The following is a 27,126-nucleotide window of genomic DNA, read 5'->3' on the forward strand; positions in this document are numbered from 1 at the left end:
CGAAGAACAACTGACATTTTCTTAGAATCTGATCTCGGGTCAGAATGGGTTATAATCAGACCAGTGTGTATGTCCAGTGGGAAAACCTCGTATGAATCTGATCTCGGGTCAGAATATGGTCTATCACGTACGTTGAGGTACTCCACAGGCTTGGTGACGTTGAACTTGTCCATGGTGGAGATGATGATGGCCGGCGTGGTGAGGAAGAACAGCAGGAGGAAGAGGATGCAGTTGATGATGAAGCACCGGATCCACCACGAGATTCCTCCCAGGGACAGGTGCTCCCTGTGGGGGGAAACAGACCGCACACGCACACACACACACACACACGCACACACACGCACACACACACGCACGCGCACACACACACACACACACACACACACACACACACACACACACACACACACACACACACACGCACACGCGCACACACACACACACGCACACACACACACACACACACACACACACACACTCGGAGTCAATTCGAGACTATAAACAAGCTCTTTAGTCAATTCTTTAAAGGTATATTCAGTGATTTCACTAAAAAAAAAACCTTAGGTTTCGTTTTTGGCTGGGACCCAAAGCATTATTTCGTCCAATCAGGATAGAGAGTCCAAAACGAAACCTACGGGTTTTTTTTGACCCCCCCCCAGGGGTTAACTGCATGGGACAGGGAGGAACTCCTTATATGGTCAGCAGCCACACCCTATAGTAGAGAGGATTATCACAACAAAACAAAACAAAAAAATAAGTGATATTTGAATTAAGTGAAATCACTGAATATACCTTTAAAACACTCCGAAGACAGCCGGCTCACAACAACTGTGAGCTTTTTATACTGTATGGTCCAAGAGGCCATAACTCAGGCATTATTATGAGTTCAGTGTCTTGCTCAAGGGCACTTTTCGCATAAGCAGCCAGGAGGAAACCCGGGGATTCTTTTTCGATTCCAAGGCGGCTACTATACTACTACTCTACCTCTTGAGCTATACTGGGGCTGTCAGTATCTAGATATTCCCAGTGCTCACACTCACTCAGAAGTGCTTATTAAATTGTCTCGGGGGTATAATAGGGTATATTCCCCTAGAGTCTATGGGCGGCTCGGAGAGCTGAACGCGCAGGCGTTGGCTGCAGACCTCCATCTGAAAACGTTTGTGCCAGCCGGGGACCCTCGGAAGAGAAGATTTGTGTATTAAAAGGTTTTTGAACAATTTCGTCGGAAAATCTTCAAAATTAGCCGATGTGTAGGCCTATGCAAGCTTGCAGATCTGTTATTTGAATAGCAGACATAATAATGTAGCAAATTACAATCGCGATCATTTATCCACATTATACATTTAATTTATATTTTGTTTTGTGATTAACAGTTTTAAATGGGACATGGCTATGATTTTCATGTTGTCATAATTATGCTAACCGTTTTGGTAAAAGCAATAAGTTATGTGGTTTACTGCAACTGTACAACTGCTAGAGGGGTGACTGTACCTCTTAGCCTGGTAAAAACACATATACTCTTATGGTTTATTGCTTTATTACAGACTATTTCTCCGGGGTATTGAGTGGCTTACTGAAGGTCTACATAATATGATAAGAAGTCGGTTGTCCCAGGCTGCATGTTAAAGGATGATTTAATACAGAGTACGGTATAACAAACTGGCCCCGGTGGAACCATCAACAACCGTATATCGATTTAAAATGAAAGACGTTGGTCTAATTAGATATAGCAATGAAAACCCCCCACCGCTTCCTCTGTTCTCACCACCAGCTGCACTCACAGTACTACTGCATGTTCACGCACACACACACACACGCGCACACACACACACACGCGCGCACACGCGCACACACGCACACGCAGCAAGGCATAAAAGGACTTGTCTCAATGGATCTCTTCTCCCAATAGTCCTTTTCATCTAGTTTTGATTTGCTGGGGTCGAAATTGTCAGTGTATTTATATAGTCATAGTTATCAGAGCTTTAGTAGTTTTTGTTTAGTTTTCGTCAGTGGAAAAAAGGGTATAGTCAAGAGGCTCAAACAGGAATTATTGCGAACTCAGTGAGCACTTACTATGAGACCTAGCAGATCATGTCTGTCTGTCTGTGTGTGTGTCTGACCCGCTTTTGTGCCCATATATGGAGCTGAGTGATTTGTTTGTGATTGATGCAAGTGTCTGTCCCGCTGTTACGTCACCATGACTCAGCCATAACCATATAAGGAGTCCCCAAAGCAGCTATACGTCTAAAACCCAAATATGTACGAGCTGCGTTCGCTTCCCGCGTTTGCGCGTCTTACTCGTTGTATAGATATAACCTGGAACGAGTGGGGAGCTGAGTTATGTTATGCTATGTAGTGTTGGACTAAGATCGTAGCTATGTCTGTTTTTGTCTTTTTTTCCTCTTTGTTTCTCGTTTTTGTTTTTCGTTTGTTTAATTTTCTTAATTTCTTAATAATTCTATAAATGCCATTTGTTTGTTTTGTTATATGTTGATTGTTATGCATATCTTCAATTGTATTTTGGAATACATTGAGATAAGGACAGGCACTAAATAAGCTTTAAGCTTCTGCCTATGCCTTTTCGATCACCTATAAAAAAAAAAAAAAATGTTTTTGTGTATTGTCTCCCTCTGAAAGATCGAAATGAACTATTCATTCATTCATTCATTCACGGTTTCAGTCGACACGTTTGACTCTTACCATCGTACGTTCTGCGGGTCGGGGGCGTACGTGACGGTCCAGTTGTAGACGTGCAGAGACTCGCTGAAGTGAGAGGACTTGGGCTCCTGGTGACAGTGGCAGCCTTGGACCTGGCACGCGTTAAAGTCCTTCAGAATGCTGCAGGGACAGGGGGATGGATTCATTGATTGATTGATTGATTGATTGATTGATTGATTGATTGATTGATTGATTGGTTGATTGATTTATTGATTGATTGATTGATTGATTGACTGACTGACTGACTGACTGACAGTCAGTGGCTATAACAGTTTTATCCCATTTTGACCTGAGATCAGATTAAAAAAAATGTCTTCTACAGTGTACACCCTGACAGTTTTCCGAAAAAGCTATATGTTTCTATGTCAGTCGTTCTTCGATTTAAAAAAAAATAGCCAGACCTACAAGCTTGTAGATCTGGCTATTTTTCAATAGCTAAAGCATAACATGATGCTAACGCGTATTGAATTCATCGAGACAAACAATAAAAAGGTACAAGATATGCAAACGCATCATATAAACGAGTAGTAAAAAATATTATAAATAATATGCACAGTAAACAGTTCTGGGAATAAGCTTATAAGACTTTTTACAGGGGCCAGCCCAGTTGTGAATTGCAGGCAGCCATCCCTGCAAGTTCTCTTTTTAGAGCGGTTTTGAAGGAGAGTACGAGGAGTCACACTTTTGTATGACTGTTATTAGGGGCATTCCACATTTTGGTGGCACAGCGGTAGAACGAATGTAACACTTTACGCACGCGCGCACGCACGTGCACGCACACACACAGAGAGAGAGAGAGAGAGAGAGAGAGAGAGAGAGAGAGAGAGGGAGAGGGAGAGGGAGCGGGTGGTGTCTGAGTCTCACATTGCGGTCATGGCTTCGTTCTGGAACGTGACGAAGGCCATTCCCAGAGGTTTGGTGTTGACCTTCTCCTTCTCCTTCCTGTACTCCTCCTTCAGCTTGGCTTCTCTCTTCGTGTAGTAGCTCACCGCCTCCTCCTACAGGACAACAACAGGAACAACACATCAACAACACATGGCTGATTGAGAGAATCATTCAGGAAAAAAAAACAACCCCGATAGTTAGTTTGAGTTTGTTTGACCCCCTCACAATGCTAAAGCTTTCCTCGACATGGTTGGGGGTTTTAGAGACCCACTGCTAAAAGCACCACGCTGGTTAGACCCCCCCCCCCCCGCCCCCCCCCCAACTTTCAGCAGCTGTGTTCCCCTATAGGGGTGTTGAACTTCAACTTCTTTTGTGTCTATTTAGGCTTGACGTCAAAAAATGACGTCAAAAAATAATAATAATACGTTCGCTCTGAAATAATATATATTCAAAGATTTGTGCCGCATTTTTTACGATAAAAAATAATAATAGCAGGAGCTTGTAGATCTGCTATTTTTAAATTGCTAAATAATGCTTAGTTAAAACACCAAAACCGTTTACAAACACAAGGAAGTAATGTAGATTTTTTTTTTGGTAATGGTCCCTCACTACAATAGCGTTATAATGCTAGCAGTCATAGAGCACCGAAGTCCTGACGTAACTCGCTCATCCCTTCGATTCCCCCTGGTTCGCGGAAGTAATTTTTCCATGGAGAATAACATGGGGCTCATCTTAAAATCCTTTCATATAAGCGTTGTGGTCCAAAAAATAAACAAGCTGTCTCGGCGTTATTGTCAGGGAGGTTGTCTCTGTATCGTTTGCGACAGTCAGCCACTCATATAATGATACAGTCATGTTTCTAGCGAAAATGTAACTAATTCAGTAGCAGTGACATTAGCGTTTTGTCAGTTGATTCTTCATATCCATATGAGTGAAGCGGCCGGGGTGACATGTATATTTTTCAAACACAGTTCTTATATGAGGCGATCTAAAATCCCCCCTATGGGGATTACAATGCAAATAAAAAGTACATGAACCTGTGGATTTGCGCCCTCTACCGATATTGACGTCAGACTTCGGTGCTCTATTGTATTAGCCCATTCTGAACGGGAACCCATTTTTGGTGTCAGCATCATGTTATGCTTTAGCTAATGAAAAATAGCAGATCTACAAGCTCGTAGCGCGCCACTCGGTGGCGCGCTACGAGCTTGTAGGTCTGGCTATTTTTTGAAAAATCGAAGAACGACTTGACATTTTTTTAGAATCTGATCTCAGGTCAGAATGGGTTAATAATCAGACCAGTGTGTGTCCACGTCCAGTGGGAAACCTCGTATGAATCTGATCTCAGGTCAGAATCCTAGTATGATCGGTATACCTCTTCGCATCCGGTTATAGCACAGCAGCACAGGTGCCCACAGGGCTTGGGGTTGATCATGGTGGGCATGTGTTCCTTGGCCATCAGGTCTGTGAAGAACTTCTTACTGCGCTCCGTCTTCTTCCTGTAGACAGACACACACACACACATTTATGTACACATATACTGTATTACTGTACTCTCTCTACATGGCACACTCTATATGGTTGCTGTCGGGGAAGAAACCTCTTATCTCCATACAGTATAACGACTTTTTCTGTGTTTTCGTAAATTGAACGCCAGAGTTAATAACGTGCGTGTGCGTTTGTGTGTGTGTTCGTGAGGTTGCGCACGGGTGGTGAAAAACAACCATGCTGTTTTCGTGCTCAGACCCGGCCAGGCAGGCAGGCAGGCAGGCAGCCACCCACCCACACACACACACACACACACACACACAGCTCCGTAAGGGAGTGGTTGCACCACTCAAAAAAATAAGTAAACAGCAAAAGTTTTGCTGTTTCTGCACCAAGCACGCTTTCCACCCGACAGCAACAGATCTCCGAAACTGTAACTATTCACGGAAATTAAACATAAAAATGTACAAAGGATCCAATGTAGATATTATTTAGTCTCGAGCTCTTTTTCGCTAATACTTTTCATTAGTTAAAAATGGATACAAAATTGATTACTTTGTCTAAACTTACTATTTGTTTCTTATTTTTTTGTGAGAACCACGTATAAAGGCAGCCCTTTATGGGTTTCTTTCCTCACCTGCACTCATTTTTCTTTCCCTTTAACCCATTTTGGGTTGGTGTTTTAAGCATTATGTCGTGCTTTAGCTATTGAAAAATAGCAGATCTACAAGCTCGTAGCGCGCCACCGAGTGGCGCGCTACGAGCTTGTAGATCTTGTATTTTCTTTTAAAGTTAAAGTTAAAATGTGGCGCAAATCATTGAATATATATTTCAGAGCCAACATTTTAAACTAAAATATTTGCTTCTGGGGGGGGTCTCTGAAACTACCGTACATATTTTGAGATGTCCTTGACATGTAAAAGGTTGAGCACCACAGACATAGAAACATGGGTTTTTCAGGGAAATAAATGATTTTTTTTAGACACACCAATGGAACCGGATTTTGAAGGATTTTGAAGCCTTTATTTTTAATCGACCTCAGTCCAAAATGGGTTAACGATGTTACCTTTTTGTACCGTTTTTATTATTGTGCGAATAAATAAAACCAAAACTCCAAGGGTCTTATACTGTACCTCTCTGCGTTGAGGGACATGAGCTTGGCCACGTTGTAGCAGACCCTGGCCTCCAGAACGATGCAGTTCTCATACGCCTGTCTGTGGAAACACACAAAAATCAATCCGTTCTCAGTTTTATACCAACACACACGTACACTGCACTCTCGCGCACGTGCGGGCGCACGCTCGCACGCACACTCACACATCATAAGTCACACGCACGATCTCTACACACCAGAAAACCAACACTCGTGCCGGCACTGCCCCGCGTTGTGCACCTTGTAGATCTGCTATTCATGGCGTGCGATACCGGCACGCAACTAAATATAAACGAGGCATGAATCTAACCCTATTAACCACTGAACCTATACCCTCTAAACGTCGACGTACATTGAGGAAAACAGCCGATCTACAAGCTCACAGCGTCAACAATGTAGCTCGGCTATAGTTGAACAATTTAAAATGTTTTTTCTAAACAGTAAAACGTGGCAAATAAGTTTATAGGAATAAGGGGTAAGGGGATGGCGCATGATAGGGCCCTCTATATGTACGCTAGGATTGGTCTGAAAGAAGATCTCACGTGGGCGTAATTAAGGATAATTCCTGGGCTGAACACACACACACACACACACACACACACACACACACACACACACACGAGAGACTCACTCAAAGTGTTGCTTGATGTGACTCTCCTCGGCGTACTTGGAAATGCCGTTGATGAACAGCGTGCGCTTCACCTGGTGGAGAGAGAAGGTCACTACATGTGAATGCTGGTATAGATGACGTCATGTCGCGCTTTAGCTATTGAAAAAATAGCAGACCTACAAGCTCATAGCGCGCCACCGAGTGGCGCGCTACGAGCTTGTAGGTCTGCTATTTTTGTACGACTGACATTTTTTTTTTATCTGATCTCAGGTCAGAATGGGTTGATCAGACCCCAGTGTGTGTCCAGTGGAAACCTCGTATGAATCTGGGTTAAAAAATATGGGTTAAAAAATACAGTATATTCTGTCGGTGGAATCCTCTGTAAGTATATGATCAAGTAGGGTGTTGATTTACGGAAAAACACAAAAAGTTGGAATATGGAGATAAAGGGGTTTCTTTTTTTCTAATATATTTTTTTATCCCACAATTTTGTAACCCATTTTTGACCCCTGTGTCAATCATCTAATGTGATCCTGGGGCTCTCTACACACCCTCCGCCAACCTGGGGAGAGCAACGGACTTGAACTCATGCTTCCTTCATGCCTGAGTGTCCAAGTTGCTCCTTTTACACCTGACAGGGGGGGGGGAGTTTCCCTGGTTGGACGTATAGCGCGTGGAAGGAACACGTTATTCCAACCAGTTCCTTTTCCCCTCCATCAGGCGCCCCCGGCTGGCCAGGGGGAGATAAGGGGTTTCTGCCCGACAACATGCAACAACATCCCGGGCTGTCCTATAAGATAAGAAGTAGTCGGGTGGTGATTTAGTGAAATCACCTAGCTTGGGGACCCCTGAAAACTTTGCTTCTGGGAGGAGGTCCCTGAAACAACACATTTTCAGATGGGGGGGTCAGCGGCCAATTTCATATATCTTTGGGGGTCCTTGACATGAAATATGTTGATAGGTTCCCCTATCAACAGAACAGTGGATGGATGTTGTCCGGCTATACTCCTCCTGACCAGACCAAATTAAACGGAACGGTGAATGATTATATAGTTCCTGACCAGGTCGTCTTCCTTGTAGTGCATCTTGGAGGTGTGTCTTCTCATGCTGTAGACGGTCAGCAGCAGGTACATGAAGGCGAACGTCGTGTGCAGCCACAGCAGGTTGGTCCTGAAAGGGTGAACAAACAACGACGACAACAAATGATGTTACTTTAAACCCATTCTGACCTGAGATCAGATTCATACGAGGTTTCCACTGGACACACACACACTGGTCTGATTAACCCATTCTGACCTGAGATCAGATTCTAAAAATGTCAAGTCGATTTTAAAAAAAAATAGCAGATCTACAAGCTCGTAGCGCGCCACCGAGTGGCGCGCTACGAGCTTGTAGATCTGCTATTTTTCAATAGCTAAAGCATGACATGATGCTAACACCAAAAGGGGTTCCCGCACCTCAATCCTATGCGTACGTACTGTATTTTTTTTTTGTTCTTAATTTTCTTATGAGTTAATAGCACAGGCAGACTCTTCACATACAACTAGAGCATGTCTGAAATAAGTGTCAGAGCTGAAATCGACATGTAAATATGAAATAAATGCTTAAACATAATGTAATGTTAGAGACCACAGAAGTGAACCTTTCAAGCCCGTTTTCTCAACTCGCTGTTTTCTGCAAGACATTACTCCATAAGCCATTATCTCCAAAACTGGTGGGTCAAACTGAACAACCAATTATGTCAATTTGAAGCTATGATTCCAATGGCAGTCCCTCAGTCAAATTTGGTCACATATGACAGTAATATGGTATCATTTATTTCTACTCGGTCCGTGTCTTGGAAAGGAGAGCTATTATGGACAGTTCAGAAACCTGCCTATACCAGTGACATCATCGATGGGGAGTCCAAGGTAATAGAAAACAGCGGGCTTTCTGTTCTTGGGACATTTAGCATGCAAATAGAAGCCATTGCTTAATATATAATTGGTTTGACATGACTATAAACCTGCCTACCGCGATGATGTCAGGCAGCGGTATAGGCGGGTTTCTGAATTGTCCACGGCCCTTCTCTGAGACACAGACACAGAGTAGACAAAAATGGTACCATATTAGAGCTTAAGAATTGGGGTCGAGTCAAATTTGTCACTGGGTCATGGGCCCCGGGCTGAACATTTATATAGGCTACAATTATAATAGCAGTGCAGCCTATGGCACTATAGGACCCATGAGCAACTGAAGAGATGAGACAAGTTGGGCTGTATTTTGCGTGTCTTAAGTACCAGGTCTTATTACCTAACTTGAGTAAACTAAAGACCTGGAGGCGTGATCAATGCTCTTTGGCCACTCAGAATAGCCAAATGCCATTGATCACGCCTCCAGGTCTTTAGTTTACTCAAGTTAGGTAATAAGACCTGGGACTTAAGACACGCAAAATACATCCCAAAGTGTTTAAAGCTATACAGTAGATAAAGTTAACAGCCTTCATTGCTCATGTGGCTTCGTGTGCAATTAGGGTTGGGGAATATAGGGGTTAGGGTTAGTAATGGGTTAGGGTTAGTAATGGGTTAGGGTTAGGGTTAGTAATGGGTTAGGGTTAGTAATGGGTTAGGGTTAGGGTTAGTAATGGGTTAGGGTTAGTAATGGGTTAGGGTTAGGGTTAGTAATGGGTCAGGGTTAGTAATGGGGCGAGTCGGACCAACACGCCGCCGTAAACAGGCTTTTGTCAAAACAGACGGTTTGTTCAAACATTTTTACGGGCTTAGTTCGAGGCTGACTTTTGTTGGGTTGGGCCGGGTGGGTACACCCCTCCATTCCGAAACCCCACCATTCCGAAGGTTCACTTTCCATGTTTCGGAATGGCAGGGTTTTAGACTTTTCTAAAACACCCTGGTCGGACTCGAATTATCCCATTCAGGCCTGACCTCGAAATGAAATCTTCTAAATCCTCCAGTTTTCTGAAATAAATATTTTCACGATTTTCCTAAAATAGCAGACCTACAAGCTCGTAGAGCGCCACTCGGTGGCGCGCTACGAGCTTGTAGATCTGATATTTTTCAATAGCAAAATTCTAACATAATGTTTAAAACACCAAAAGGGGTTCCCCGTTCAAAATGGGTTATTAGACCCCGATTAACGCTCTATACCATTATTGTAATGAGCATAAAGTGAAGTGAATATCCATATTAGGGTGAAGTGCAGGAGCCCCCAGCGGGAGAACGGAGCCTCCGCCCCCTCTACTCCTCCCCCGTTCAACATTCCCCACTGACAGTGTCCCCTGGCTGATTGTGAGACTGTGTCCACCTGCGCTTCTAAGCTGAAGAGACTTTAGGTTAACGAGCATGGAGGTATATTAAGGGACTCTGTGTTATTGGTTATGGGTTGCTCTATTATAACACTGTGTTTCCCCCAAAGAGTGGGACTTTATGTTATGTATATGCCCTGGGAGGGTTTTCTGAGTTAAAATAAAAGTGCTTGAGTGCAAGACGTTGTTGGCCTGGATTATTCTGCATATACGGGTCCAGATACTGAGGTGTTCCTGACAGACAGACAGACAGGTGCCACCCCTGGCCCATATATATGAGTGCACGCAGCGAGTTTACTTCCAGGTGATATACACAACGACTCACCCAGACTTGAGGTTGGCTATCGTGGTTCGTCCAAAGCTGTAGGCGTTGTTTTCTGGAGGGGAAGAGAGTGGAGAACGTTAACATCGTTAGCCAGGACGCACGCCATGCACGCACGCCACGCACAGAGCTCGATGAGGGTACCAGCTGTCTACAGCAGAGGATTCATCTGTCACCGCAAAAACAGACCAATCACAGCTTGTGCCACTACAAAAAAAAAAAGCCTAGGTGAACCGACAGTGAAACTCATTTAAAGTGACAGTAGCACGTAAGCACAGGGAAACACAAGCTGTCATACTGTAGTACACCCTTTTAGAGCTCTTGGACCATTACTGTATAGCGAATTCTGAAAACAATCTATACTGGACTGGACTGGAGTTGGGAGAGACGTGCTGTGATTGGCCAGTAGTCATTTTTTGAGTGGCAGTTGGGGCAAACGCTCGTCCCTAAACATGATTTATGATTCCGTGCCTAGATTCGGCACATAACTCGGATGGTGCAGAGTCGACTGAATCGAACTTTGCAACTTCCGACAAGTACGGCAGTGCACACGCACACACACACGTCCACACACACACACACACACACACACACACACACACACACACACACACACACACACACACACACACACACACACACACACACACACACACACACACACACACACACACACACACACACACACACACACACACACACACACACACACACACACACACACACACACACACTTCTACTGTTGTACTGGGAGCTGACCACTGACCAGTACAACCACACAGTCTTCTACGGTTGTACTGGGAGCTGGCCAGTACAACCCATCTTCTACGGTTGTACTGGGAGCTGGCCAGTACAACCCATCTTCTACTGTTGTACTGGGAGCTGACCAGTACAACCCATCTTCTACGGTTGTACTGGGAGCTGACCAGTACAATCACAATCTTCTACTGTTGTACTGGGAGCTGACCAGTACAACCCATCTTCTACTGTTGTACTGGGAGCTGACCAGTACAACCCATCTTCTACTGTAGAAAAAGGAAAGGTACTATGTTTACCCAGGGTAACTGGACTAAGCTCAAGAACTTGTTTACAGCCAGGCCCTGCTCATAGAACATTTCATGGTAGAGGTTCAATGCCTTGTCCAAAGGGCACTTCAGCGGTGGTAATTTTAACGTGCCGGTCCGGGGATACGAACTAGCGACGTTCCGATATCAAGACCGCTCCGCAAACCGTTCGGCCACCGCTGCCACTGCACGTTGTACTGGGAGCTGACCAGTACAACCCATCTTCTACTGTTGTACTGGGAGCTGACCAGTACAACCCATCTTCTACTTTTGTACTGGTGTCACTGGTTCAAGTGCCTTGCTCAGGGACAACCAACTTATAGTGCCAGTGCAGGGAATCGAACCGGCAGTCTATAGGAGTTCTCCAGGGTGACTTTAATGTGGAGCAGCTGTCAGCTGACACCACACCATCTACATCTACTGTACACACACATCTACCAGTATCCTCACCTAGCTTCCACTGTTTCGCTTAAAAGAAGGGGGAAAAGGTACATTATTATTATTATTATTAATAATAACCACTTAAGCCCTATTTCAAATAGAGTGAAAATAGCTATTTTCAATACAGAAATGTCCGGAGAATAGCAGTACTGGGGGTTTTAGTACTTTGTCTAACCACTGCACGACAACCAATCTACAGCTAGGCCGGTCTAAACCAGTCTAGACCGCCATGTTACCTGATTTTGACGGAGGTCCTGTCGGTTCCCGCCATAGGAATCCGTCTATCGTGATAATTCTGACTAAAAAAAAATAACAAATAAAACCACATATTCACATGTCTGCATATTATTATACACTAATTAGTGTGTGTTACACGACACAGCGTCCTTCTCCTCCAACGTGGAAAAGCTAACAGCAGCTAGCCGACCCCCTTTTGAAAATGTTGCTCCACATTTTCACGATTTCTCAAAAAAATTAGCAGATCTACAAGCTCATTATAGCGCGGCACCGAGTGCCACGCTATGAGCTTGTAGAGCTGCCATTTATAACAATACTTCTTAAAAAAACACCAAAAGAGGTTCCCGTCCTGAATGGGTTCAACTCTATTCTTATCTTCGTCTGTTTGTATCCATTCTTTGTCTCCTTGCAAACTGCAACAACAACCCACTTTCATCCAATTCAAATGCAATCGAAAATGAACAACACAGTGGGAGTATTTGTCTTCTACAACTATTTGGCTCCATCAGTACTGTGCATACAGTAAAATGTGTCAGTACGGCATTACAAGAGCTGTCACCTCCTCTGATCTCTTCTGATCTGAGGTTGGCATCTGGAAAACCGGAGCAACCGGATCCGACATTTTGAGTAACCAGAAATAGTTCCATCACATTTAAGTCACACACTGTCGGAGTGCTTATGTATGTGGACTTATGTGGAATAGCAAGACGTGAGACGGCTGCCGATACAATTGCAACACTAGTGGTTCTCAAACCTTTTTGTTGTTGTTTCAAGGACCACCATAACTCTGAGAGTTAGAGACCTGTCAAGGGTCCATAAGTAACCCAGAGGGTCCCGGGTCCTCACTTTGAGAACCAGCACGATACTATATATATATGCAATGCTACTGTATGTATGGCATTAGAATGAACCTCACTGTCACACCTCTCAAACAGTGTATGAATGAATGAATGAATGAAATATTTATTTTTGTGTCATGCCACTTTGGCCCATCCCATATGGGATTAGTATGACATTATTAGTACATTGAATACAACTGACACTGTACAGTCCTTCCTGTTCATACATATTTTGCACATTATTCGAACAAAAAAACGAAACAAAACCAAAATAAACATAAGGCCGTTTTACATGTGAATGGCCCTCCTCCTCATTGACCAGGCCCTTTTCAAGGAATGAGGCAAATGAAAAGGTGTACTTTTGAAACAGGCACTTCAGTCTCTCGAAGTCCTCCAACCATACAAATTTAGTTTGGGTCTATCTTATTAAAAAGTCTCTCCCTAAAACAAAATGCATTTCATTTTCGATTTGCTTTAGATCACACAGACTACATAGTCTATCCTCCTCCACCGTGCCTACATATCTACCCGTCTCAATATGCAGACCAAGTATGCCAGCTCTAATTTGGGCACACAAGGATCGTTTCTTTTTTTTGACAGATTATACAGTATGTAAATGAGGTACTGTATGAGGAGATGAGACGATATCAGATCAGACGAGATAACACACGATCTCTCTCTCTCTCTCTCTCTCTCTCTCTCTCGTCTCCCCAACATGGTAAAGGCAGATGGCTGGCCGCCCACCCGAGCCTAAGTTACTTTGAAAATAGCAGATCTACAAGCTCACAATGCTTTGCAGATCGGCTATTTTCAAATGGCCGAAATGTATATAGGGCTGAAGTGTTTGTACTAATTTTTTCAATTTTTCCACCCCTGTGTCAATTATCTAATGTGATCCTGGGCTCTATACACACCCTCCGCCAACCTAGTCCCCATATATGGGGGACAAGGGGAGAGCAACGGACTTGAACTCATGCTACCTTCATGCCTGAGTGTCCAAGTTGCTCCTTTACACCTGACAGGGGGGGAGTTTCCCTGGTTGGACGTATAGCACGTGGAAGGAACACGTTATTCCAACCAGTTCCTTTCCCCTCCATCAGGTTCCCCGGCTGGCCAGGGGGAGGCAGTTTAGAGACTGCATGTTTTTTGTGAGGGTACCTACCCTATAGGGGACACGGGGAGAACATGCAAACTCCAACACAGAAAGGCCCTTTCGCCAACCCCCGCCTCGGGTATATGGGCACTGATGACGCGGAGGAGGAAACACGCCGCCAGCACCCACAGCACCCCGAGCGGGAATCGAACCCAGGCTTCACAGCACTATACCAACTGTGCCACCGTGCCCCCGGGGCTGAAGTGTTTAATGTATGTTTTGTAATAGTAATCAAAGGAACTAGTGTATAGGCTCGGGGATCGTTTGCTATACTTGGCTATCGGGTCATGACTCTTAAGTCGACTGGTTAACGTACGTGCCATTGGAATGGGGAACCCGGGTTCGCCTCCCGGCCGAGGCTACACTAGTAACTATATAGTTCTTTTCCACCACTGGTGAGGCCGGGTGCCATAATATTCTCTTACCCAGCAGGTCTCCAGAGAAGTTGACCGGCAGGACGATGCCCACGGAGAGCACGCCCACCACCACCAGCAGACCAATGATGTGTCTCTGGAAGGAGAGGTAGTGGACGGCGTCTTCTCCACACTTCTCCCTGATCTCCTCGTCCCTGCAGAGAAAACAATGGCCCTCGTTTCTTAATATCCCATTCTGACCTGAGATCAGATCCTAAAAAATGTTTTCTGCATTCTGACAGTTTTCCATTCTGACCTGAGATCAGATTCTAAAAATGTCTTCTACGTCAGTCGTTCTTTGATAAAAAAAAAAATAGCAGACCTACAAGCTCGTAGCGCGCCACTCGGTGGCGCGCTATGAGCTTGTAGATCTGCTATTTTTCAATAGCTAAAGCATAACATGATGCTAACACCAAAATGGGTTCCCGTTCAGAATGGGTTAACCTGAAAGTTCCAACTCAGTGGCGCGCTATGAGCTTGTAGATCTGCTATTTTTCAATAGCTAAATTATAACATAATGTTTAAAACAACCAAAAGGGGTTCCCTCCCCAAAATGGGTTAATACCAAACTTGGCCATTTTATTCTCTGAAAATGGTTTGGTTGCATACTATATTTCAGCCGGTGAAGTTATCTTGGTCGACATTGGCTACAAAATATTAATTTAGAAATCATTACAAACCAATGAATGAACCAACCAACAGAAGTGTATATATACTTACTTTATCCTGAAGATAGCCGTGAGCCAGGAACAGAAGCCCTGTGGAGGAAAGATCATCACACTCAATTCAATTCAGTTCAATTCAATGTGGCTTCATTGGCATGGGAAACAGCATGGTCCCATACCATTACAGTATTATGTTATGATTTAATAACCTTATAGCCTACAAAAAAAAGAAAGAAAAGGGGGTGTTGTCCAGGGGTTTTCCTTTTTTTACTGCTAGTTGTGTTTTTTTTTTTCTTGTCTTTTTCTTTTGCGTAAGTCATGTGAATTTTGTATGCTTTATTGAAAAATCATTAAAAAACTTTGATGACAAAAAAAAACACGGGCAAAAATTTGACATGACATGATGACGATTACGCAAAAAAACTATTATGATTATCTCAGATAATTGTGATAAGGCGATTATGTAACTAGAAAAAGTGCCCCTCAGGGCACAAGTCTCCACCAGGAGGATAGCGTTTGTGATGTTTGAACAAAATGTGTAGGAGTAATAATATATGAAAAATAAAACAGATCTGTGTTGAATAGTGTATAACGATTTGGTGTGATGTATGGATAGAATCTGTACGAGAGAAATGTTTAGCAAAAATGGCCTCATGATGGCGCTATAACAGGCTAAATGTGGAAAAATGCAGGGGTTAAGTGCATGGCATTTCTTCCTCCGCCTATAGTGGGAATGTGTGTGCATAATTTCACGGAAATTGCACGCAGTGTTCAGGATTTGAGGCAACTTGTTCAAAATGGACCAAATCTTGCAAACTTTGAAAAGCAATCCCAAAGGGGATGGAATTAACCCATTCTGACCCGAGATCAGATTCATACGAGGTTTCCACTGGACACACACTGGTCTGATTAACCCATTCTGACCCGAGATCAGATTCTAAAAATGTCAGTCGCTCTTCGATTTTTCAAAAATAGCAGACCTACAAGCTCGTAGCGCGCCACTCGGTGGCGTGCTATGAGCTTGTAGATCTGCTATTTTTCAATAGCTAAAGCATAACATGACGCTAACACCAGAATGGGTTCCCGTTCAGAATGAATTAAGGGGAAGCGGACAGGTCCGTGTTGGTCACGTGACTATATGGAGACAGTGTATATACCGATTTGCGTGACGTATGGACAAAATGTGTACGAGTAATGTAAAGAAACTAGAATTTCGCCCCCCTTCGGGGGGCTCAATCCTAGTGTCGTTGCAGCGCAATATGGGAAGAAGGAAATTGCGGGAGTTGACAGACTCAGAACCGAATAGTTCTGATGATCCTCATGGGGGCTACCCGCAGCCCCGCCTCCCCGCAGGCCCCCCCCCCCCCCCCCCCACACAGCGGTGGAAAAAAATAAGTTGATGTTTTCACTGGTACTTTGGGTAGGCTACAGCAGTGATACTCAACCTCAGGCCCACACACGGGACCATTATGACTGGCCCACCAATGAAAATCTAAAAAAAAGAAAAAAAAATTCTGGAAAATTAAATAAAAATAAATAAATCTGAATGAAGTTCTCTTTAATTACATTATTATAAGTAATACTATTAGAGTTGTACTATTACTCGAACGAAAATAAAAGTTTGGGGCGGGGGGGGGGGGGGGGGGGGGGAGATGCACTGCAAATGAAAGACATATACTGTGTATCCCTATTCCCTGACATAATTTTATAGCTAAACGGACAGAATTCTATTTTATTTGAATGATGAAACCCAGCTGCCATTAATAGTTCTTCACTTATAGCTATCTATTTTCAGGTAGATTGTTTTATTTTACTCAGTCAGCCATATCACTACTACATTTTTTTCATGAAAAAGGTCATAGCTGGGTAATCTATTTTCAGGCAAATTGTGTTTATTGTATTTTATTTTACTCAGCCATAACAATTTATTTTCTGTTAACCAACTTGCTGGCTGGCAGGCAGGCAGACAGCTACTCATAGACAGGCAGACAGACAGCTACTCATGGATAATTGGACAGGCAGGCAGTCAGACAGCTACTCATAGACAGGCAGACAGACAGCTACTCATGGAGAATTGGACAGGCAGGCAGACAGCTACTCATAGACAGGCAGACAGACAGCTACTCATGGAGAATTGGACAGGCAGGCAGGCAGACAGCTACTCATAGACAGGCAGACAGACAGCTACTCATGGAGAATTGGACAGGCAGGCAGGCAGACAGCTACTCATAGACAGGCAGACAGACAGCTACTCATGGACAATTGGACAGGCAGGCATGAAGGCAGACAGCTACTCATAGACAGACAGACAGCTACTCATGGACAATTGGACAGGCAGGAAGGCAGACAGCTACTCATAGACAGACAGACAGCTACTCATGGACAATTGGACAGGCAGGCAGGCAGACAGCTACTCATAGACAGACAGACAGCTACTCATGGACAATTGGACAGGCAGGAAGGCAGACAGCTACTCATAGACAGGCAGACAGACAGCTACTCATGGACAATTAGGCAGGCAGGCAGGCAGACAGCTACTCATAGACAGGCAGACAGACAGCTACTCATGGACAATTAGGCAGGCAGGCAGACAGCTACTCAGACAGGCAGACAGACAGCTACTCATGGACAATTGGACAGACAGGCAGGCAGGCAGACAGCTACTCATAGACAGGCAGGCAGACAGCTACTCATAGACAGGCAGACAGTAAGACAGCTACTCATTGACAGACAGACAAATAACTACTCATGGACAGACAGACAGGCAGGCAGGCAAAGAGCTACTCATGTTATGTTATTATAACAGCTACTCATGTTATGTGCAATAATTTGTGCAGTTATGGAAACAGCTCTTTGTGTTTATGCAAGAAAATGTAACACATTTATTGATTTACATATTGTGTGCATGCACATTGTACCTTCCGCCGCGGATTTATTTATTTCCCAAATGGTCTAAAATTGAGTTATTTAGCATACTTTTACCAATGAATTAGCCTATACACAGACAACGGCTGATTAGCCTATTTTGGACGATATGGGTCTTTTCTCGAGTCACTCCGCTGAAAGTGTCAGTGTTGCTGCCTTACACACCCGCCGCCTATGGGCACTGTACTGTAGGCATATAATACCTGGCTAGGTGAAAACAAAAGAAACCCGATTAGCATTTGAGTACTTTTAACACCTCTGAACAGCCGGCGGAATTCCAGAGCATGTGTAAATACGCTAGTATGCAGTCTGTGACAGAGTCACAGAGTGTCAATAATTCCCAGAAAATCTGTAATGTTAATATAAAATGTCCACGAAAATCCTCATGGGGGCTAAAAGGGGCTATTTAATTCTTCATATAGCCCCCACCGACTCGACGTCGTTGGACAGACTCCACTTCATGTTTCAGCTGTGTTTTTAAACTCAGTAGTGTGCCGTGCACACAGCGCACACTCGCAAATGCAGCTGGAGGGCGACGCGACACACACACCCCCCCCCCCCCCACACACACACACACACACACACACACACACACACGCACACTTTTTTTCGCTCGAAATTCTTATTCACAATGACATCGAGTTGAGGTGTTTGTTTTAAGGGTAATTGTTGCATAAGCGCTATTTCGCACTATTTCTCCCTCCCCTCCCCTGTGTCTGAAGCAGCTAGCATGGAAGCTATATGGATTATGGAAGCTTTCCCTCCGATTGCACAAAACCATGCCGTTATCCACGCGTCCATCCGATTGCTTTTAATGTAAATGTCCCATCCACTGAGCAAAAGCGATATAAGCGCCTTATTCATTCATTCGATTAATTTGGGTGTGGGGCTGTGCAGTGGTGTGGGCAGCCTTTCTGACGGAGGCTCGGAGCTGCTGCTGCTGACGCTGTTCGAGTCGCATGGAGCAGTATAGAGTAGGCGTGGCGCAGCATTAGAAGGGCGCAGCAAATGCACGACATTGAGGGGTAGAAACCATCCCGGTCGCGTGGTTCATCTAACGCGTGTGTCACTGTGAAGGACTGGCCCCATTAAGTGAACGTAGTTGAGCCCAATATTGGCGTGACGCATTTCACTTGAATAATGTTGTGTGCGCACGTGCGCACGCTGAGAAAGACAGTTATTTAATGAAACTGAAAATTAGAACGTGCTGCACTGCTGTCTCGCCGGCGTATAGCCATTCCTGTGTGTGTGTGTGTGTGTGTGTGTGTGTGTGTGTGCAGGCGTGTGTAGTCGGCATTGGCTGGCAGGCGAAAATAGCAAAAGCTATACGTGTAATGTAAATATTTCGGCACAATCCAAGTAGTGACAATGAACAATGTTGATTTAACTAAGGGATTCGCTGAGTGTTTTATTTTGTAAATACAGGGATTTAGAAGTGATAAGCAAAATAGTGAGGCAATAATTTCTCCCCTTCCTTCTTTCTGTTATCCTGCGAGGGCCCTAAAAAGCAAGATGGCTGATTGTGAGACTGAAAGAAGTAGTGTGGGGGCGGGCCTGGTGGGCCTATGAGAACACAGAGCAGTGTTGCCAGGTTTGCGAATTGTAAGCGAGTTGTAGTGTGTGCAAGTAGCCTGGTTAAAAGGCCTTGTTTCTGCCCCTGTTGGGGCAACAGAACATGTAGACCAGTTTCTGTCCACCGCTTTTGGCCACGTGACCAACTTGACAAATGTTAAAATAGATGTGTCGTTCAAAAAAATCGGCCTCATGGCGGCGCTATAACAGGCCAACATGGTGGAAGAATTGGGGTAGAGGTTCGTCCTTGGCAATTCCAGGTGCACGCAATTGTGCCGGAGATTAGCTGGTAGAACAGACGGACGGACACACGGACGGACGGACGGAGTGCAAAACATACTCTCCCCGCATGCGTTCGGCTATGGTGGAGACAAGAATTGTGACAGGCCTATAGACTATAGTGACAGAGGAGGACGCTTTTGAACACGGCGTGGAGCTCAACGGTGTGTCGACAAGACTCGACAGCGCTGTCCTCTTGACCCCTGACCCCTGTCCCCCCCTCACCCCCCCCCCCTGCCACACAGGCCAGCGGGTGGTGGGAGAGACACACCACGCCGAGAAGTCACACTGACCTCTTAACCACTTAAACTCCCGCGTCGGTCTCATAAGAGAACCAGACTCTCTAGTTTACAACTGCGACTTTTTCCCCGTCCGTGCTGAATCTCTTCGCCCCCCCCCCCCCCCCCCCCCCCCCCAAAAAAATAATAGCCTAGATCTACACGGCCAATCTATATACCAATGCGTCGCACTTGTGCTTTTGTTAGATCTGCAATTGTTTTGGCTAATTATGTAGCTAAGACAGTCGAGGATAACAGCTGGGGTTTCAAGTGGTTAAGACTCGGAAACAGCACGGAGACACACGGAGCACAAAGTGGATTAGCGGCGACTAGAACCTGCAGAGATTAGCACCTGAGCTAATTGGCCTAGTGTACTCGCCTCCGCCCCGGCACTGTCAGTACTGTAGTATGACTCAGGAGGAGTGTGTGGGAGCATTCTGAATCGTAACATATAGCGGCCTACAGGGCTGTCCTCGACAAAAAGGAAGAAAAAATATATATTTTTTTCTTTTATTTCTACTTCATTATTAAAATAAATAATTTAATTAGTTTTTAACACATTTAGGCCTGACGTCGAATTTAAAAAAAAACTAATATATATTCAAAGATTTCTGCCGCATTTTTACGATTTTTTCAAAAATAGCAGACCTACAAGCTCCGAAAACAGGCGGTGGAAGCTTTCATTTTTGAGCCGAATGTGAACGAAAATAAAAGGATTTGCTCAGAGATGTATTGAAAGGATAGGCCCTTGAGATGCAGCATAGGGGGGGGTCCCGTATACAGAGAAAAATACATTACACACAGTACAGCGCAGTTACACAAATAGACAATACAGACATGTACAGATACAGTTATAGCTTGCTCGTCCTCGCCCCCCAACTCTCTCTAGACAAGCACATTGAGAGTACAAGCACAGTGATACTTGAACAGGGGTCGGAAGTAAAACGGCAGTAATAGTATAGCATGAACAAGTCAACGAAGCCCGGGCACCGAGGCTAAATGATCGTTTTAAACGGGGACTCGTTTTTACCAGTCGTGTTTCGACCCGACTCTGGTCGTGTGACTGTATCTCAACGACGGGGGGTCTAAAACCCACTTGTCTATGACGTCGTGTTCCTTTTTGATGAATTGAACAAGGTGGAACCCTCTCGTGAAACAAGCGTATAATGCTTAAATGGGGTCGTCCGCTCGCAGTTATAACAGTCTTTGTATTGCGGGTTTGTGCTTGACGTGTATATACTGTGACTCTGGAAAACTGTTAATAAATATTACTTGTGATAAATGATGTAGAGTTAGCAGGTCTGTATGAAATACAAAAACCCGACGGAACGCCGCACGGCACGTCTGAAGAAATTCCTTAAGTGCAAATCTGTGTCAAAGCGAGTAAGACGTCTCTCTCTCTCTCTGTCCTCTCTCTGTCCCTTGCCTACATCTCTCTCTCACACACACGCTCTCTACCCCATTTATCTCTCTACCCCCCCCCCCCCCCCCCCCTCTCTCTCTCTCCCTCTGTCTCTCATACACACACACACACACACACACACACACACGTGCGTGGACAGTACCCACACACCCCTCCCCTCCCTACCTCCGGCACCACGCCGCTCCCTTTGGTCTGACCCAGCAATGGGTTAACATGGGTTTAAGGAGGAGCTCAGCCAATAAGAGGAGCTAAAAGGGGCCTGCCGTGGGCGGGGCAATGCAATGGGGAGACGGAGAGAGAGAGGGGGGGGGGGATGACGCGTTTGGTCACAAGGGTTAGGGTCAAGGGTTAAACGCATGATGACACGCCGGTGGAGTTGTAACGTCTGCTGTGTATAGGCGAGGCAAAAGGATCCGAACGAGGAAGCAACGGCTTAGTATAGAACACCGGTTCCCAAACACTTGCATGGGAAATGCTTTAAACCCATTCTGACCTGAGATCAGATTCATACGAGGTTTCCACTGCAGGACACACACTGGTCTGATTAACCCATTCTGACCCGAGATCAGATTCTAGAAATGTCAGTCGTTCTTCGATTTTTCAAAAATAGCAGACCTACAAGCTCGTAGCGCGCCACTCGGTGGCGCGCTACGAGCTTGTAGATCTGCTATTTTTCAATAGCTGCTAAAGCATAATGCTAACACCAAAATGGGTTCCCGTTCAGAATGGGTTAAGAAGTATAGTGAGAAGATATAGCCTATCTATACAAGCTCGCAACGCATTATGAGCTTGTAGATCTGCCATTTTCACTAGTTTATTCTGGTCCCCTGGGGGCAAACCGGTCTCATTTCCCTTTTGGGTCTTTTGAGCTAAAACGTTTGGGGAACCACTACTGCCCATTTTGTGGCAGGAACCCCTTTTGGTGTTTTTAACTAAGCATATATGTTATACTTTAGCTATTGAAAAATAGCAGATCTACAAGCTCACAGCTATGAACTTGTACGTAGGTCTGCTATTTATTTTTTTAATCGTACAAATGCGGCACAAATCTTTGAATATTATATTCTTTCAGAGCGTTTTTTTTTCTTTTTTCGACGTCAGGTCAAAATGGGTTAAAAAGGTGTTTTCCAATTTCCACTCCTGCTGGTTGCGAAATAATTAACACTCCAATCATAATAAATGGGTGTGTTTGACTCTATACACTCGGGGGGGGGGGGGGTTGCGCCCTGAAAAAGGTTGAGAACCAACCGCGGCAGACATGCAGCATATTAGGGTTCGGTCGTGGCTGTGTTGTTTTCGTCGACTAAAACTAAGACGAAAAATGTTCGTCGACTACCTTTTTTCACTGACAAAAACAAATGGAAACTAAATGAAAACTAAGCTATGACGACTAAAACTAAGACTAAATATACTGACAATTTCGTCAACAAATAAAAACTAGACTAGAATGTTAGGAAGGGACTAGTGGACAAGAGATCCACTATAAGTCATTTTACACTTGGTTGCATGCTGAAAATAGCCGATCTACAAGCTCACAACGCGTCGCGCTGCAACACGTTGTGAGCTTGTAGATCGGCTATTTTCAGCAAGAGTAAAGACAGTCATTACGACGGCATCAAGACCCACCAAAATACATTTTAGTCGACTAAATCAACTGTAGATTTAGTCGACTAAAATCTTATGACATTTAGTCGACTAAAACTAGACTAACACTAAGACATTCCAGGTGACTAAAATGTGACTATAACTAAATTAAGTTTCAGTCCAAAGACTATGACTAAACAAAAAAATTAATTTGCTGCCAAAAACAACACTGGGTCGTGGCTTACGTTGTCTCGTTGGTCGAAGTCGACGGAGCTGGAGACCGACGTCAGGCGTTCGTACCGGTCCGGCGTCTCAGAGTGCATGGCCGAGGCGACGCTGAGGTAGAGCGAGAGAACACACACGAAACGAAGGAAGAAAAACAAAACAAGACACAAGACAGAAAAGAAAACCACACAATTCATCAGAAGGAAGGAAAAATATATGACAGCCCCCAAAGCAGGAAGAAACAGAATATGTTAGGATGTTATAGCCTGCATGCGCACACACACACACACACATACGCACACACACACGCACGCACGCACACGCACACACGCACACGCACACACGCGCACACACGCACACACACGGTTAAAGAATAATTCTGCTCCAATATCTAAATACATCGAATACACCGGAAAAACTACTTTTTTGGTTGTGGTGAAGGTCTATATACACCGCCATCAATATGTCACAGGCTTACAGCTTTGTGCATATATACAGTATATATCATCGCTGTTGTGTTGGCCCAGAAACCTTGCATCTCCTCTCCACATTTCATCTTTTTCTCCATACATTTAAAAAAAGAAACAGTTATGAGTATAGTGTCTATAGTGTTACATACATTAAAGTGGGTATATGTAAGTGATACGTTAAAAAGCTAAAGTTCTATATTCTGATAGTAATCATTGCTATACAGTGTCGTTTGTTTCCGGCAAACCTCTCTCTCTATATAACTCTTCAATAAAAAGAAAACGTAAATAAAGGTTCAGATCGGGATACCACATAGTCATCTAACGTGGAGGAGAACCTCACAGAGATCATTTTATCAGCTTCAATTTCACAAGTGTTCCGTTTACATTTGTGTCTTGTTGTTTCATCAGTTCCAATTTCACCCGTTTATCCTTTAACCCGAGTCATGTCTCTCTCCCGATTGGATGAAATTGGTATCCTTTGCTGAACATGCATTTTACGTTTACTAAAGAGCTGGAGAGACCGGGAGACTAGTACTGACCAAAGTACTGACCAAAGTACTGACCAAAGTACTGACCAAAGTACTGACCAAAGTACTGACCAAACAATCTAGTCTAGAGCAAAGATTACATTTTATTTACAAAATAATGTCACGTAATACATCACTAATACCACATTAGTAGCATTTACTATTATTATTATTATTAATTCCAAGGATGCTATAAGCACGAAACACATTCAACAATCAAGAAGCATAATCTATAAGAGCTACACATTATAAGGAATATTGTCTCTATAGTCAGATCTTATAACATTGAGCGGGGATAGACTTTAAAGGCTGGGCAATTAATAAAAACCTATATTCGAAACTGACATTTTGAACCGGCAATAACTTGAATTAATCTATAGCTTAAAAAGGAGTAGTTCCCATCCATAAAAAAAGGGGCTTATTTTCTATCAATTACGCAACCCATGAAGCCTGGAATCTTTTGCATTCCAAACATGTGATGTAGGAGTCACTCCGTCAGTATATAGGAGTCACTCAGTAAAAGACTGGAGAGAAACTCGGCTGACAAAAACAAAACAAATAGTGATAGAGTGACATTTTTGCGGTGAACTATACTCCCTTGAAGTAAAACGTCTTGCATATCAACAAATCGACACAAGAATGGGACAGATAAATAGATAGATAATAATATGACAATTCATTAGTCTGATTAAACATTTAACCCATTCTGACCGGGAACCCATTTTGGTGTTTAGCATCATGTTATGCTTTAGCTATTGAAAAATAGCAGATCTACAAGCTCATACGAGCTTGTAGGTCTGCTATTTTTGAAAAATCGAAGAACGACTGACATTTTTTTAGAATCTGATCTCAGGTCAGAATGGGTTAATCAGACCAGTGTGTGTGTCCAGTGGAAACCTCGTATGAATCTGATCTCAGGTCAGAATGGGTTAAGGATGTGTTATAATTTGTTCTGCGATGGTGGAACACGCGGAAAACATATTACAAGCTCACAATGTCGTTGTATATTGTTTGTGACCCAGGCTCGTGTTTGACATTGATGTCTGTGGTGATGATATGGCACCCTGGTTATGATCATAATCTGATTCTATATGGTTAGATGATTATGAGATTAGATTATAGCCCTGAGACAATTATAGGACACTTATCCCACCACATCTACTGCTTGTCCCCCGATCCAAAGCTGCTTTTAATTAGCAATAACTGCTGCTATAAGCTAAGAGAAGTCACTCAAACTGAAAATGAATATATTTTCGAAACACATTTTCAGACACGGGGGCCCAAATACTGTGAGGGTCCTTGACATAAAAAAAAAACACTGCAATACTGCAGTGTAAAAGTGTGGGTCTCAGCACATCAATAACGTTACTAAGTTTTACCTTCTTTTTTACTAACACTAACATGACAAAGATGCCCAGAACATCGGGATGAACCTGTGTAGTTTATGGCTGCTCCAACAGTAGTGTCAACATGTCAAAATATCTACCATAAACTACACAGGTTCATCGCGATGTTCTGGGCATCTTTGTAATGTTAGTGTTAGTAAAAAGCAGGTAAAAGAGTAACGTTTGAGGCAGACTAACATCAGTCACTTTTCCATTCACTGTAGTAGAAGGAGGTGCGGGGAAACCGCAGATATGTCGTCTCCGCCTACGGGAAATACGTATAGGCTGCGACCATGAGACCCGTTTCTGAATCGGTCTATACAGAAAAGCTATATGCTCAGTTTTATCAGCAGGGGTTTACAGTAACAAAGTACTTGAGCACCAGGCATAAAGCGATATTTCACGTGCAAACTTGGCTTTTGTGTGCACCCCAGATAGTTTAAAATGTGCTTGTTTCAGTATTTAGATATCGGATATTCAGTCTGCCCGCCAAAAGGAATATCAATTTGGGGACCTTGACCATGAAAAAGTTTGATGCATCGTTGTGGTGGGGCAGGTGCGCGGGTGGTCCTTGAGGATTGTAGGAATACGCTAGTGGTCCAACTAGGTCTAAATCAAGTATAGCACCAAACTGGGTTCACGTCACAAGTAACACCACTATACCACCGGTTTACCTTCTCACCGTGTCTCGTCTTCGGCTGTGTTAATGTTAATGTGAAAACAAGCAAAACAAACAGGGCAGGGTTAGAGAGCTTGTTATAACACACACACACACACACACACACACACACACACACCAGGAGAGAGAGAGAGACGACCTAGAGAGGCTTTTCCACTGAAGGCACACCAGATCCACTCCACTCCACTCGACGTACTTGGTTTCCCACTGCAAACAGTGGCTGTTTGTTTGGCCATGATATAGTGATGTGAAATCAACCAGGTGCTCGATGGAGGTGCAATAAAAGTGTAAAAGTGAAGTAGACTGGTGCTTCAAAGATCAGTGGGACTGGAATACTGAAGAAAAAGGGCATTATACTACATTATGTACAAGTTCAAAGAGCCGATATACAAGCTCACAACGTGTCGATGTAGATGTCGGCTATTTTCACTACTTTAACCCATTTAGGCCTGACGTCGAAATTAAAAAAAAAAAGTCTTCTAAATCCTGA

At 43.9% G+C, this 27,126-nt stretch overlaps 1 protein-coding gene across 1 annotated transcript in view; it reads right to left on the minus strand.

Moving 5' to 3' along the window:
- LOC308313427 (CSC1-like protein 2) overlaps positions 1–27,126 on the minus strand; it is a gene marked incomplete at its 3' end in the record, with an annotated part of 74,314 nt that overhangs the window by 14,472 nt on the left and 32,716 nt on the right. Inside the window, exons 5-15 of the mRNA XM_080760524.1 lie at positions 23,596–23,686; positions 15,345–15,382; positions 14,637–14,779; positions 10,481–10,532; positions 7,916–8,024; positions 6,876–6,946; positions 6,225–6,305; positions 4,979–5,102; positions 3,583–3,716; positions 2,701–2,838; positions 132–285 (exon numbers count right to left, since the gene is read on the minus strand). Of these exons, the coding sequence (XP_080616650.1) occupies positions 132–285; positions 2,701–2,838; positions 3,583–3,716; positions 4,979–5,102; positions 6,225–6,305; positions 6,876–6,946; positions 7,916–8,024; positions 10,481–10,532; positions 14,637–14,779; positions 15,345–15,382; positions 23,596–23,686 (1,135 nt within the window). The remainder of the gene's footprint in view (positions 1–131; positions 286–2,700; positions 2,839–3,582; positions 3,717–4,978; positions 5,103–6,224; positions 6,306–6,875; positions 6,947–7,915; positions 8,025–10,480; positions 10,533–14,636; positions 14,780–15,344; positions 15,383–23,595; positions 23,687–27,126) is intronic.

The sequence above is a fragment of the Protomyctophum bolini genome (assembly GCF_963924005.1).
Source record: "Protomyctophum bolini genome assembly, chromosome: 3".
In the NCBI taxonomy this organism is placed as follows: Eukaryota; Metazoa; Chordata; class Actinopteri; order Myctophiformes; family Myctophidae; genus Protomyctophum; species Protomyctophum bolini.